We start from the raw sequence: 16,362 nt of genomic DNA, 5'->3' as shown, positions 1-16,362 counted from the left end.
AAGTAATGAGTCCCATATTTATAGTCTTTGGTATGACTCGGCCGGGATTTGAACTCACAACCTTACAACTCTTGATGCTGAGTGCCAAGCAGGGAAGTAATGAGTCCCATATTTATAGTCTTTGGTATGACTCGGCCGGGATTTGAACTCACAACCTACCGATCTCAGGGCGGACACCCTAACCACCAGGCCACTGAGTAGGTAAAGTAAAAGTAAAAGTTTAAAGTATGTTGTGAAAAAAACTACTCAAGTACTGAGTAACTGATGAGTAACCTGTTCGTTTAATGATGACGGCAACAAGTAATGCACAAAAACATAAAAATATCAATGAACAAGAGCCAGGAATATCTCTTAAGCAACTAAAACAATAATATATATTAAATAATATAGATTAGGTTTTACACTGTATTGAAAAAAAAATTGAAAATTAATTTTACCTTTGCAACCTCATTATAATATTGGCTAAGTTTTATATTCATAAATGGACTGCAAAAAGTGAGCGTTCAAAATCAAGAACAAAAATACAAAAATGAGGGGTATTTTACTTGAACTAAGCAAAACTATCTGCCAAAAGAACAAGAAAATTTGGCTTGTTAAGACTTTCCAAAACAAGTTAAATTAGCTAACCTCAATGAACCCTAAAATACCTTAAAATTAGTATATTCTCAATAATAAGTGCACTTTTCTTGGTAGAAAAAAAAGAGACCTTTTTGCTCAATATGTTAAAAAATATTCTTAAATTACCGGTAAGTAAATGCTAGTGGCATTATCTTAACATAATGATATGCGCTCGGCATCATGATTTTTTTTTGCCATCCTTGAAGTAGGAAATTATTACTTTAAACAAGGAAGTTTTATACTTTTGAGTATTAATGACACAACTTTGCATCAGTTGAGATTCTAGTTTCAAGCATGTTTTACTTAATATAGGTCATAAAATCTTAGCAACAAGCTGTAATATCTGACTGAGATCATTTAGGACCAAAACACTTAAAACAAGTAAAACATTCTAACATAAAATCTGCTTAGTGATAATAATAATCTTATTAGATAGAAAATAAGCAAATATCACCCATATTTGAGATATTTAATCTTACTAAGATATTATTTTTTGCAGTGTGTAAGTTTCTCAAGACCCGACCTGTTTTTTGTGCCTTTAAAAAAGATTTAGAACTCTACATTAAAACACTCTACCTCTAACAACCAAAAAGCTGTGAAAACGATGATGCTGTGTTCCAAATTTAAGTTATTTACTGAGATTTAGTGAGCCTATTGCTTTGCATTATTTTTACTTTATATGTATATTTATTTTGCATTCTATTTTAGTTACTTTGAATTTACAACCCCAAAGTGCTGTTTTGTACAGTTTTATACAATTTTGTACTGTTTTTGTACTTACTTTGATTATTCTTTTCAACTGTTTGAAAATGTTGAAATTTATAAATAAAGGTTTATAAAAAAAAAAGTGTGCAGTTAATCATGTGACCGCCTGGCTCTGTTTGATTGATGAAACGGAGTCAAACGTCACCAGTGACTGCATTTGATTGGTGAAACGGAGTCAAGCGTCACCAGTGACTGCATTTGATTGGTGAAACGGAGTCAAACGTCACCAGTAACTACATTTGATTGGTGAAACGGAGTCGAGCGTCACCAGTGACTGCATTTGATTGTTGAAACGGAGTCAAACGTCACCAGTGACTGCATTTGACTGGTGAAACGGAGTCAAACGTCACCAGTGACTGCATTTGATTGGTGAAACGGAGTCAAACGTCACCAGTAACTGCATTTGATTGGTGAAACGGAGTCAAGCGTCACCAGTGACTGCATTTGATTGGCGAAACGGAGTCAAACGTCACCAGTGACTGTATTTGATTGGTGAAACGGAGTCAAACGTCACCAGTGACTGCATTTGATTGGTGAAACGGAGTCAAACGGAGTCAAACGTCACCAGTGACTGCATTTGATTGGTGAAACGGAGTCAAACGTCACCAGTGACTGCATTTGATTGGTGAAACGGAGTCGAGCGTCACCAGTGACTGCATTTGATTGATGAAACGGAGTCAAACGTCACCAGTGACTGCATTTGATTGGTGAAACGGAGTCAAGCGTCATCAGTGACTGCATTTGATTAGTGAAACGGAGTCAAGCGTCACCAGTGACTGCATTTGATTGTTGAAACGGAGTCAAACGTTACCAGTGACTGCATTTGATTGGTGAAACGGAGTCAAACATCACCAGTGACTGCATTTGATTGGTGAAAAGGAGTCAAACGTCACCAGTGACTGCATTTGATTGATGAAATGGAGTCAAACGTCACCAGTGACTGCATTTGATTGATGAAACGGAGTCAAACTTCCACCAGTGACTACATTTGATTGGTGAAACGGAGTCAAGCGTCACCAGTGACTGCATTTGATTAGTGAAACGGAGTCAAGCGTCACCAGTGACTGCATTTGATTGTTGAAACGGAGTCAAACGTTACCAGTGACTGCATTTGATTGGTGAAACGGAGTCAAACATCACCAGTGACTGCATTTGATTGGTGAAACGGAGTCAAACGTCACCAGTGACTGCATTTGATTGGTGAAACGGAGTCAAACGGAGTCAAACGTCACCAGTGACTGCATTTGATTGGTGAAACGGAGTCAAACGTAGTCAAACGTCACCAGTGACTGCATTTGATTGGTGAAACGGAGTCAAACGTCACCAGTGACTGCATTTGATTGATGAAACGGAGTCAAACGTCACCAGTGACTGCATTTGATTGGTGAAACGGAGTCAAGCGTCACCAGTGATTGCATTTGATTAGTGAAACGGAGTCAAGCGTCACCAGTGACTGCATTTGATTGTTGAAACGGAGTCAAACGTTACCAGTGACTGCATTTGATTGGTGAAACGGAGTCAAACGTCACCAGTGACTGCATTTGATTGGTGAAACGGAGTCAAACGTCACCAGTGACTGCATTTGATTGGTGAAACGCAGGCATGTGATAGATCCTACTTTGAAGGTCTGTCTGACAAATCAAAACAAACAAAGCGTGCATTTACAGATCGATAAAAATCAGTAGTGAGTAGTGAGCTGAATGTAGATAAATGGAGCGGAGAAAAAGTAGTGTTTCTTCTCTATAAAAATACTCAAGTAAAAGTAAATGTATGTTGCATTAAAACTACTCTTAGAAGTACAATTTATCCCAAAAGTTACTCAAGTAAATGCAACTGAGTAAATGTAGCGCGTTACTACCCACCTCTGGTCATTTTCCTGACTTTTCAGCTGTCCAAACATATTGCTGGGAATTGTGGCCAAACAGCACAAGTTTTGTTTCATCTGACACCACATGGACAAAGATAAGACCTTCTGGAGGAAAGTTCTGTTCTCAGATGAAACAAAAATGGAGCTGTTTGGCCACAATACCCAGCAATATTCTTGGAAGAGAAAAGGTGAAGCCATTAATCACAGGAACCAATTAATAAATCAATCAATATTTATTTATGTAGCCCTAGATCAGAAGTGTTTCAAAGGGCTGCACAAGCTACAACGACATCCTCGGTTCAAATTCCAAATAAGGGCAAGGAAAAACTCACAACCCAGTGGGATTTCAATGTGAATGACTATGAGAAACCTTGGAGAGGACCGCAGATGTGGGTGACCCTCTCCCCTCCACCTCTAGGGGAGACCAGATGCAATGGGCGTCAAGTGGGTCTAGCATAATATTTTGAAAGTCCAGTCCATAGTGGATCTAACATAATAGTGTGAGAGTCCAGTCCATAGTGGATATAACATAATAGTGTGAGAGTCCAGTCCATAGTGGATCTAACATAATAGTGTGAAAGTCCAGTCCATAGTGGATCTAACATAATAGTGAGTGTCCAGTCCACAGTGGATCTAACATAATAGTGAGAGTCCAGTCCATAGTGGATTTAACATAATAGTGAGAGTCCAGTCCATAGTGGATTTAATATAATAGTGAGAGTCCAGTCCATAGTGGATTTAATATAATAGTGAGAGTCCAGTCCATAGTGGATCCAACATAATGGTGTGAGAGTCCAGTCCATAGTGGATCTAACATAATAGTGTGAGAGTCCAGTCCATAGCAGATCTAACATAATAGTGTGAGAGTCCACTCCATATTGGATCTCACATAATAATGTGAGGGTCTAGTCCATAGTGGATCTAACATAATAGTGAGAGTCCAGTCCATAGTGGATTTAACATAATAGTGAGAGTCCAGTCCATAGTGGACCTGTCTCCATAGCGGAGACTGGTCAGCATTACAGAGATGTCCCCAACCGATGCACAGTCGGGTCCCGACTCTGGACTTCCAGCACTTCATCCATGGCCACCGGACCTGTGCCCCCCATTCCACAGAAAGAGGGGGGCAGAGCGGAAAATAAAAGAAACGGCAGATCAACTGGTCTAAAAAGGGGGTCTATTTAAAGGCTAGAGTATACAAATGAGTTTTAAGATGGGACTTAAATGCTTCTACTGAGGTAGCATCTCTAACTGTTACCGGGAGGGCATTCCATAGTACTGGAGAACACCATGACTACCGTCAAGCATGGTGGTGGTGGTATTATGATCTGGGCCTGTTTTGCTGCCAATAGAACTGGTGCTTTACAGAGAGTAGATGGGACAATGAAAAAGGAGGACTAGCTCCAATTTCTTCAGTACAAGCTAAAATCATCAGCCCGGAGGTTGGGTCTTGGGCGCAGTTGGGTGTTCCAACAGGACAATGACCCCAAACACATGTCAAAAGAGGTAAAGGAATGGCTAAATCAGGCTAGAATGAAGGTTTTAGAATGGCCTTCCCAAAGTCCTGACTTGAACGTGTGGACAATGCCGAAGAAACAAGTCCATGTCAGAAAAGCAACACAATTAGCTTAACTGCACCAATTTTTGTCAAGAGTGGTCAAAAATTCAAGCAGAAGCTGGTGGATGGCTACCAAAAGTGTCTTATTGCCGTAAAACTTGCCAAGGTGAAGGTGTCTGTTACTACATTATATTCTGTATATTCCTGCAGTGTGTATATTGTACACATTACATATTGTTATGAAGGTGTCTGTTACTACATTATATTCTGTATATTCTTGCAGTGTGTATATTGTACACATTACATATTGTTATGAAGGTGTCTGTTACCACATTATATACTGTATATTCTTGCAGTGTGTCTATTGTACATAATACATATTGTTATGAAAGTGTCTGTTACTACATTATATTCTGTATATTCTTGCAGTTTGTATATTGTACATAATACATATTGTTATGAAGGTGTCTGTTACCACATTATATACTGTATATTCTTGCAGTGTGTATATTGTACATAATACATATTGTTATGAAAGTGTCTGTTACTACATTATATTCTGTATATTCTTGCAGTGTGTATATTGTACACATTACATATTGTTATGAAGGTGTCTGTTACCACATTATATACTGTATATTCTTGCAGTGTGTCTATTGTACATAATACATATTGTTATGAAGGTGTCTGTTACTACATTATATTCTGTATATTCTTGCAGTGTGTATATTGTACACATTACATACTGTTATGAAGGTGTCTGTTACTACATTATATACTGTATATTCTTGTGCTGTGTTTATTGTACATAATACATATTGTTATGAAGGTGTCTGTTACCACATGATATACTGTATATTATTGCAGTGTGTATATTGTACATAATACATATTGTTATGAAAGTGTCTGTTACTATATTATATTCTGTATATTCTTGCAGTGTGTATATTGTACACATTACATATTGTTATGAAGGTGTCTGTTACTACATTATATACTGTATATTCCTGCAGTGTGTATATTGTACACATTACATATTGTTATGAAGGTGTCTGTTACTACATTGTATTCTGTATATTCTTGCAGTGTGTATATTGTACATAATACATATTGTTATGAAGGTGTCTGTTACTACATTATATACTGTATATTCTTGCAGTGTGTATATTGTACATATTACATATTGTTATGAAGGTGTCTATTACTACATGATATATATACTTGCAGTGTGTATAGAAAACATTGATGGAGGGTTTTGAAGGTTTTTTAGAGGCGACAACTGTGAATTCCGTTAGCCGCATCTCTCAAGCGCTTTTTTATCATCTTTAAAATCGTTCTTGTCTGTCGTAATGATCATGAACGACAGGTAATTTTTTTTCTTAATTGCAGTTCCTAAAGCGCAAAAATTATGACTAAAACTAAAACTCGGCCCCAGCGCAACATAACTGTATGTAAATGTTTTTCTTATCAGTTATTCATGAGTTTTTTCTAATCCAGTATGTCCATCCATCCATCTTCTTCCGCTTATCCGAGGTTGCGGGGGCAGCAGCCTAAGCAGGGAAGCCCAGGATTTCCTCTCCCCAGCCACTTAGTCCAGCTGCTCCCGGGGGATCCCGAGGCGTTCCCAGGCCAGCCGGGAGACATAGTCTTCCCAACGTGTCCTGGGTCTTCCCCGTGGCCTCCTACCAGTAGGAAGTGCCCGAAACACCTCCCTAGGGAGGCGTTCGGGGGGCATCCTGACCAGATGTCTGAAACACCTCATCTGGCTCCTCTCCATGTGGAGGAGCAGCGGCTTTACTCTGAGATCCTCCCAGATGGCAGAGCTTCTCACCCTATCTCTAAGGGAGAGCCCCGCCACCCGGCGGAGGAAACTCAGGATCTTGTCCTTTTGGTCATAACCCAAAGCTCATGACCTTAGGTGAGGATGGGAGCGTAGATCGACCGGTATATTGAGAACTTTGCCTTCCGGCTCAGCTCCTTCTTCACCACAACAAATCGATACAACGTCCGCATTACTGAAGACACCGCACCAATCGGCCTGTCCATCTCACCATCCACTCTTGAACAAGACTCCCAGGTACTTGAACTCCTCCACTTGGGGCAAAGTCTCCTCCCCAACCCGGATATGGCACTCCATTTTCCGGGTGAGAATCATGGATTCGGACTTGGAGGTGCTGACTCTCATCCCAGTCCCTTCACACTCGGCTGCGAACCGATCCAGTGAGAGCTGAAGATCCTGGCCGGATGAAACCATCAGGACCACATCACATACAAAACGCAGAGACCTAATCCTGCAGCCACCAAACCGGATCCCCTCAACGCCTTGACTGCGCCTACAAATTCCGTCCATAAAAGTTCTGAACAGAATGGGTGATAAAGGACAGCTTTGGCGGAGTCAAAACGTCACTGGAAAGGGGTCCGACTTACTCCATTAACACATGGTTTCATCTCATTTGACAAGGTTGGAAACTGTAAGTAGTTTAGATATAATAATTGAATACAATTAAAATCTTGAGTAAGATTAGTCATTCAGTGTTGATATTTGAGTAAGACCTGGGCCCCTCTGTAGTGGAAAAGTAGGGCCCCACAGGTCCAAAAAGGTTAACAAGCCCTGATATATGTCGTATGTGTTGCCAACTACTGTGCATCCCACTTGATTTGCTCGAGCTTTTTGTCATTTGTGTCATCTACAAAACCAGAATTGTTAGAATAATTGTTGCTAAGTTATCACAAAAACTTTGTGTTACATTAACGTGCCCGGTGAGACTCAAAAGCTGTCTTTGAAACCTACCGAGAAGAAGGCTTGTAAAACTCCACTGTGTAGGGGGGGAAGCAACATGAAGGTGTTTGTTTCTTTCATGTATTGTAATCAACGGACAGATCATGTTTTAACCCAAGGACTACAAATGAGGTGGCGACTTGTACAGGGTGTACACCGCCTTCTGCCCGATTGTAGCTGAGATAGGCACCAGCGCCCCCCGCGACCTACAAAGCGGAGAGAAGGGAGGATCTGCCCCAGTTCCAGACGACCACTTTTTGAACCTCCTTTTTCAACTGTTTTACAACCTCTTATTTGAACTGACCTTTTCTGTGAACTGCCTACGACCCTCGTCCTTTAGAACCAGCTAAGCCCATTTGGTCAGGACATGGTCAGGGAAAGTCCAAATAAAAGAAAGCGGCGTGCAATCTTTTGGCAGAGTGTAACGACACTGTACAAGGGTACAGATGTCCAAGCGTCTCTCCTCAAATTGAGCCAAATTGAATTCTGTCTCTGTTTTAATTCCTTGCTTCTTGTCTTGTTCAATAGATGTCATCAGTGTTTTAAGAATAGACAAGAATAGTCACCAATGCATTTTCCCAGAGCATCCTGGATGAAACCTGCGCCACACTGGACCTTGGGGAGACAACGGAATGACCCCTGAGTGTTTTGGCACTGGAACTCTGGACCACAGTTATGGATGCCTGTTTCGCACTCGTCAATATCTGGAAAGGGAAAACGTGTGTCACTTTGCGTCCATGGAAATAGGAAGGAATGTGAAGGATGTTGGATGTTGAACCTATGCAGTTGTTGTCGTCCGTCAGTTCGTAGCCGGTGCCGCAGCTGACCTCCCTCTGGCAGCGGAAGGAGCCCTCCGTGTTGATGCAGCGCTCGCCCCCTCGACAGTTGCTGGCTCCCAGTAAGCACTCGTTAATGTCTGCAGGATTAGTAGGAAATAAAATGCATTGGATGTAGGGTAATCGACCTGTATCGCTGTGAGATGAATTTCTACGAAATAGGACTCATTCATTATAAATTGAATATTTTCACAGCGAGAGCATGAAAGACCCTTTTACGACCTTCTAAGTCAGGGCTGTGCAAACTGAGGCCTGCCGGCGTCTTTATTTTGGCCCACAAGTCCTAAGATGGAAATAGCAGGCAGGTCTCTGACTGATACAGACTTGCTACCATCTTGTCGACAAAGTGAGTAAACCTTATCAATGACCCTTGGATGTGTCTTAACACAGTACCACAGCTTTTAGTTATTTATATGACAAAATCCAAGCAACCTTCCCGCATCATGGTGCAAAAAATATCACAACCTACTCATCGTGGATACTATGGAAAACGTCCAAAAAGCATAAAGGAATTCTAAATTACATTTAAATCCATTAGAGTGCATAATGCTAAAACTTTAAAACAATAGTCCCTCCACACGTATCCATGTTTGGCACATTTTAGCTGCTTAATATTTGTGATTGATTCCAAAACTTTAAGAAGGTCGTTACACAAGTCACACACACACATACACATTATATACATATATACATATACATATATATATATATATATATACTAAATAGCCCAAAAAATGTGTCTACCCATCCAAATGATGAGAATCAGGTATCCTAAACACTAAGCCCAGTGTATAAAATGAAGCACTTCGGCATGGAGACTGTTTCTACAAACATTTGTGAAAGAATGGGCCGCTTTCAGTGGTATATATATATATATATATATATATATATATATATATATATATATATATATATATATATATATATATATATATATATATATATATATATATATAAAATCGCCTGATGATTGAGGGAACCCCTTAATGAAACAGTTCTGTAGAGATGAAGTAGTTTTGTGTTTTTTTTCCCACACATAAATATATTGAGCTCTACCACGGTATCGAGCACTATTTTCTGGATAATCTAATTAAAACACATATATGTATGTATGTATGTATGTATATATATATATATATATATATATATATAAATATATATGTATATATATATATATATATATGTATATATATATATATTTATGTTTATATATATATATATATATATACATAAATACAATAAAGGGGTGTCCAAACTTTTTGACTTGGGGGCAGCATTGGGCTATAAAAATGTGTCTATATATATATATATATATATATATATATATATATATATATATATATATATATATATATATATATATATATATATATATATATACACACAGATATAGACAAATTTTCATAGCCCAATGCTGCCCCCAAGTCAAAAAGTTTGGACACCCCTTATCTAAATACATTTTTCATTGTTTCATTGCTCTCCAGACATGAAATATTACAATACTGAACAGCGTTATCTAAATATTTTTAGTTAGACCAGTCCTGGACCTTTTCAGATACACTTCATATATGCATATACTGTATGTATGCAAAAAATACCACTCTATTGTTAAAAATAGAATATACCTTCCAATAAATGCATACTTGGCATTCTTTTCAAAAGCTCTCCTTTCCAAGCAATGCAATCAGGAGTTGCAATAATGATCACGTGACCTTACCCTCGCAGGTCTTTCCATTCGGCTTGAGTTTGTAGCCTTTGAAGCAGGCGCACGTCTCGTTACTCACACAAAGGTGAGCACACTTGCCTAAAAAGACACACATGTCGTCATATAAAAAAAGTAACTCATTGCAAAGTACAAACATTATTCAATGATGATGACAACCCCACCATTGCACTGATCTACCAGCACGGAATTGTCTTTGTTGTCTGGGGTCTCGTCTTTGATTGGCACTGCAAGAGATAATAATAAATCAATAAATAACTATCTTATACTATCCTAAGAGATAAAATATGTTGCTTATTTTTGCACTTTTTCAACAAACATATGCATGCATAAATAACCTATGATGAAAATATGCAATATATGTTCATCATTGATTATGTATGAGGTATGTGCAGTATAGTGTAGATTGGACAATTCCGTATGTCTGCACATTAGGGGTGTAACGGTACACAAAAATTTCGGTTCGGTACGTACCTCGGTTCAGAGGTCACGGTTCGGTTCATTTTCGATACAGTAAGAAAACAACAAAATGTACATTTTTTGGTTATTTATTTACCAAATTTGCAAAATCTTCCACCAACAATATTTTTCTTAGTGTAATATTTGATGTGAAGTAATAGGAACCTTGGGTAGGTCAATAATTCATAATAACATTGATTTTGATTCAATATTATGTTTTGAGCAATGACAGTTTGAAATAAAAAAAAAACACAGCTTTGTTTTATTAGTCAACGTTGCAACATTTTCTAAATTACTTTAAGCTTTTTTATTTTACTTGTGCCTATGTTATTGTTTATTTTAATAGTATTTTTAGAACGTGCCGTGGGCCTTTAAAACATTAGCTGTGGGCCGCTAATGGCCTCCGGGGCACACTTTTAACACCCCTGCTATAGATAACAAAAAATTAAATCTGATAAATTTATGGGTAAAAAGCAGAGCCTGGCGACGCATGCGCGTTTATCATAACTCTCTCGCTCTCTCTGTCTCTGTCCCTCCCTCACGAATGTTGCTAAGCATATTTTGTTTTGTTTTTAACTCCTTCTTAACCCTGAACGTACATTGAAATTAAACGCAACCCTAACTTAAAATGACATTTGAGGCATTTACGAAACTCCACCCGGACAGCCCCGCAAAAGAGGACACATCCGGTGAAAAGAGGAGGTATGGTCAGTCTATCGTAGCTCGGTCGCTGCTAGCAGGCCGTGTGTTGTTGTTTTTTTGATTGATTGACATTTTTATTAGTAGATTGCACAGTTCAGTACATATTCCGTACAATTGACCACTAAATGGTAACACCCGAATAAGTTTTTCAACTTGTTTAAGTCGGGGTCCACGTAAATATTTTCATGGTGACTCGGTGTGCATTGTTTACACAACGTGCCGAGCGCTACTCAATATGTCCGTGTGGAACTCATTCGGTACACCTCCGAACCGAACTGAATTCAATTCAAATGCAGATACACGTACAATTACACCCCTAGTGCACATACACTAAAAACAAAGAATACTATGAAATAACTATTATACTTTTACGATAGTCAGTCAGGTCAAAAAGAATGAAAATTGAAAATACTTACTGAATAATTTGATAGAATTAATTAAAAAAATATATTATTTATGTAATAAATATATTAATTATGACAAAAAATATGTCTATGATGAATGAATACAATTTAATTAAAAATTAAAATATGATAAAAAAATTCAAAATTGCAGAAAATCTAAAAAACACTTCTTGCATACAGACTTTGTACCACTTTTACTGTTCTCAGATATACAGTCGTGGTTAAAAAAAAAAAAAGTGTACATACATGTGATGGCTGTCTTGAGTGTCCAATAATTTGTGAAGTGAATTATATTTATGTAGTGCTTTTCTCTAGTGACCCAAAGCACTTTACATAGTGAAAGCCAATATCTAAATTCCATTTAAACCAGTGCGGGTGACACTTGGAGCAGGTGGGTAAAGTGTCTTTGTCACAACTTGGCTTGGACTTGGATTGTTTCGACGCGGATGAGGATCAGCACGAGCGAGGCGTGGACGTGAGTACATGACATTTATTTAATAAACAAACAAACAACAAAAAGCGCTCACAATGGAGGTACAAAACTTGGCTACACAGTACAAACGTGAAACAAAAACACTTGCTCGGTGGCATGAAATGATGGACACGAACTAAAGGACTTCGCACAAAAACAATTGGCTATGAACTATAAACAAAGACTTACTTGGACAAAATGAACAGCGTAGCAAGGCATGGAGCAGATAAACGAGGGCGTGAGGGAGGTGCAGCATGGGTAGCGTGTGTGAAGATCCCAGAATGAAAACAAGAAAAAGAGTGACTTAAGTAGCGATGACAATTAGTGAAAACAGGTGTGAGGCTGAGGACAGGGACGTGACATGACAGGTAGAAACAAATGAGTTGGCATGGAGACGAAAACAAACCAGGAAGTGCCAAGACAGAACTTAAATGTCCAAAAAACTAAACATAACCTGACTAAAACCAAAACAAACTTACAGGCGTGACAGTCTTGCCCAAGGACACTATGGCAGCGGGGATCGAACCTGGAACCCTCAAGTTGCTGGCACGGCCACTCTACCGACCGAGCTATTTCTACAACTCTTATTTTTTTTGTGATGTAGTGATTGGAGCACATACTTGTTGGTCACAAAAAAACATTCATGAAGTTTGCTTCTTTTATGAATTTATTGTGGCTCTACTGAAAATGTGAGCAAATCTGCTGGCTCAATTTTTGTTTCATCTGACCACAGAACTTTCCTCCAGAAGGTCTTATCTTTGACCATGTGATGTCAGATGAAACAAAAATTGAGCTGTTTGGTCACAATACCCAGCAATATGTTTGGAGGAGAAAAGGTGAGGCTGTTAATCCCAGGAACACCATGCCTCCCGTCAAGCATGGTGGTGGTAGTATTATGCTTTGGGCCTGTTTTGCTACCAATGGAACTGGTGTTTTACAGAGAGCAAAAGGGACATTGAAAAAGGAGGATACGAAGGTTTCCCTCTTGGGTGTGTTCTCCGTCGGGAGCCCGGTAGATAGTTTGAATACAGTCTTTTATTTGCATGCACACACGCATTAATTGCTTTCTAGCAACATATGTTTTTGTTTCAGTCCCACGTCTCTCCCTGTCTCCAACTCCAATTATCTTGTCTCGTGCCGGCTGCTGCTAACATTGGCGACAGGTGATTAGATAACAAGGCCCACCTGGGCCATCTACTCACCTGTCGCTGTCTTTGAGGCCAGTCCTTGCACACCCCGTACTGCGGCAGGCCCACAGGCCACGCCCCCCTCCGCAGAGGTGTTCCTCCAAATTCTTCATGACAAGCTAAAATCATCAACCCGGAGGTTGGGTTTTGGGCGCAGTTGGGTGTTCCAACAGGACAATGACCCCCAAACACACCTCAAAAGAGGTTAAGGAATGGCTAAATCAGACTAGAATGAAGGTTTTAGAATGGCCTTCCCAAAGTCCTGACTTAAAGGTGTGGACAATGCTGAAGAAACAAGTCCAAGTCAGAAAAGCAACACATTTAGCTGAACTGCACCAATTTTGTGGTGAAAAAATGAAACAGAAGCTTTTGGATGGCTACCAAAAGCGCCTAATTGCAGTGAAACTTGCCAAGGGACATGTAAGCAAATATTAACTTTGCTGTATGTGTCAGGGAGTGGACTATGAGGCGGTTTTCTGCGTGGATTGTTTTCCCGAGATGCAAAAGAATTGGACCGGACATGGCGTGAAGGATTATTTAATTCTTACTATAAAAAGGTGCAAACTAAAGGCGCGCAAAAGGCGGAGACACAAACTTGGCTAAGGAGCAAAACTAACACTAAGACATAAACTACGGGCATGAAACAAATAAACACTTACTGTGACACGAATAAAACAAACTTATTTGGCCAAGCATGGAACGAGCATATCCAGAACAATGACGCCAGGACGACCAACTGAAAAACCAGGCTTAAATAATAATGACATGATTGAAACAGGTACGTGAATCACATGAATGAGGCAGGTGACACTAATACAGGCGCCACCGACGCGGTGCCCGCGGGCACCAGGTAGCCCGTAAGGACCAGATGAGTCGCCCGCTGGCCTGTTCTAAAAATAGCTCAAATAGCAGCACTTACCAGTGAGCTGCCTCTATTTTTTAAATTGTATTTATTTACTGGCAAGCTGGCCTTGCTTTGCTCGACAATTTTAATTCTGAGAGAGACAAAACTCTAATAGAATTTGAAAATCCAAGAAAATATTTTAAAGACTTGGTCTTCACTTGTTTAAATAAATTCATTTATTTTTTTACTTTGCTTCTTATAACTTTCAGAAAGACAATTTTAGAGAAAAAATACAACCTTAAAAATGATTTTAGGATTTTCAAATTCAGACACCTTTTTTTTCTTTTAAATTCCTTCCTCTCCTTTCCTGAAAATTTAAATCAATGTTCAAATTTTTTGTATTTTTTTATTTTTATTGTAAAGAATAATAAATACATTTTAATTTAATTCTTCATTTTAGCTTCTTTTTTTTCGACGAAGAATATTTGTGAAATACTTCTTCAAACTTATTGTTATTAAAATTCAAAAAAAATATTCAGGCAAATCTAGAAAATCTGTAGAATCAAATTTAAATCTTTTTTTCAAAGTCTTTTCAATTTCTTTTAAAATTTTTGTTCTGGAAAATCTAGAAGAAATATTGATTTGTCTTTGATAGAAATATAGCTTGGTCCAATTTGTTATATATTCTAACAAAGTGCAGATTGGATTTTAACCTATTTAAAACATGTCATCAACATTTTAAAATTAATCTTAATCAGGAAAAATTACCAATGATGTTCCATAAATTCTTTTTTTAAATTTTTTTTTCAAAAAGATTCGAATTAGCTAGTTTTTCTATTTATTGTTATCGGTTGAATTTTGAATTTTAAAGAGTCGAAATGGAAGATAAACTATGTTTCAAAATTTTATTTTAATTTTTTTTGTGTTTTCTCCTCTTTTAAACCGTTCAAAAAGTGTTTTTTTCATCATTTATTCCCTACAAAAAACCTTCCGTAAAAGGAAAAAAAATGTACGACGGAATGACAGACAGAAATACCCATTTATATATATATATATATATATATATATTTATTTATTTATTAAAGGTAAATTGAGCAAATTGGCTATTTCTGGCAATTTATTTAAGTGTGTATCAAACTGGTAGCCCTTCGCCATTAATCAGTACCCAAGATGTAGCTCTTGCTTTCAAAAAGGTTCACGGTGACAAAACAAACAGGGATGCGTAAAAACAGGAAACTAAACCAAACAGAACATAACTAAACAAAACATGACACTATGTCTACTTTTGACCTAGCAAATTTGCTCACATTTTCAGTAGAGCCATAATAAATTCATAAAAGAAGCAAACTTCATGAATATTTTTTTCTGACCAACAAGTATGTGCTCCAATCACAAAAAAATAACAGTTGTAGGAATGATTGGAAACTCAAGACAGCCATGACATGAAGTTCTTTACATGTGTACGTAAACTTTTGACCAGGACTGTATATTACTATATAATACAAAATAGTATGTAGAATATAACCACTAAATATAGGAATTTAACATAATATAAACAAACGAGAATGAGAACTTATCTCATTTTCATACTAGGAAATGTTGGGAGATGCAGACAAGATTACACTTCTACATAAAGTCATATGCAATGACGTCTTGCATCCAAAAGATGGCAGTGTGTGCTCACGTTTAATAGTGAGGCCCCCACTGTTTCCATCTCGTATTTAATAACAAATCTAACACTTTGTTTCCATCTCTTAGTCCTTCTCTTGAATCACAGATCTAACACTTTGTTTTCATCTCTAATCCCAGATCGTTTCAATCCCCTATCCCTCGTCTTGAATCAGAGATGTACCACTTTGTACGGCAGTGGCGTGCATTCAGCTGTACCCACGTTCGGAATTCCCCGTGGTCGCGGCGGTCTGGTTGTCTGGCGCTCCGTCCACGCAACAAGCCCGGTACACCAGGCCGCACTGGTACCCCAGAGCCAGGCTGTGGTCGCACGGCAGTCCCTGCTCCTGGCCCGTCTTGCCCAGGAGGCAGCAGTCGCAGCACATCTGACCACACACACACACAACATGACCACAACAGCTGTCTGATTGGAACGAGTTGCCAAACTTTTACGTGTTTGTCTTCTTAAACAACAGAACA

The 16,362-nt window shown here is 38.5% G+C and overlaps 1 protein-coding gene across 2 annotated transcripts in view; it reads right to left on the bottom strand.

The window, feature by feature from the left end:
* Positions 1 to 16,362, bottom strand: part of fbln1 (fibulin 1) — a 222,697-nt gene that overhangs the window by 91,986 nt on the left and 114,349 nt on the right. For both annotated transcript variants that reach the window (XM_061916854.1, XM_061916855.1), the window contains exons 5-9: positions 16,106 to 16,268; positions 10,311 to 10,373; positions 10,141 to 10,227; positions 8,366 to 8,503; positions 8,154 to 8,291 (exon numbers count right to left, since the gene is read on the bottom strand). In XM_061916854.1, coding sequence (XP_061772838.1) covers positions 8,154 to 8,291; positions 8,366 to 8,503; positions 10,141 to 10,227; positions 10,311 to 10,373; positions 16,106 to 16,268 — 589 coding nt within the window. The remainder of the gene's footprint in view (positions 1 to 8,153; positions 8,292 to 8,365; positions 8,504 to 10,140; positions 10,228 to 10,310; positions 10,374 to 16,105; positions 16,269 to 16,362) is intronic.

The sequence above is a fragment of the Nerophis ophidion genome, linkage group LG12 (assembly GCF_033978795.1).
Source record: "Nerophis ophidion isolate RoL-2023_Sa linkage group LG12, RoL_Noph_v1.0, whole genome shotgun sequence".
Taxonomy (NCBI): Eukaryota; Metazoa; Chordata; class Actinopteri; order Syngnathiformes; family Syngnathidae; genus Nerophis; species Nerophis ophidion.
Note: the sequence above shows the minus strand (reverse complement) of the source record. Positions and strands in the feature narration are given on the sequence as shown.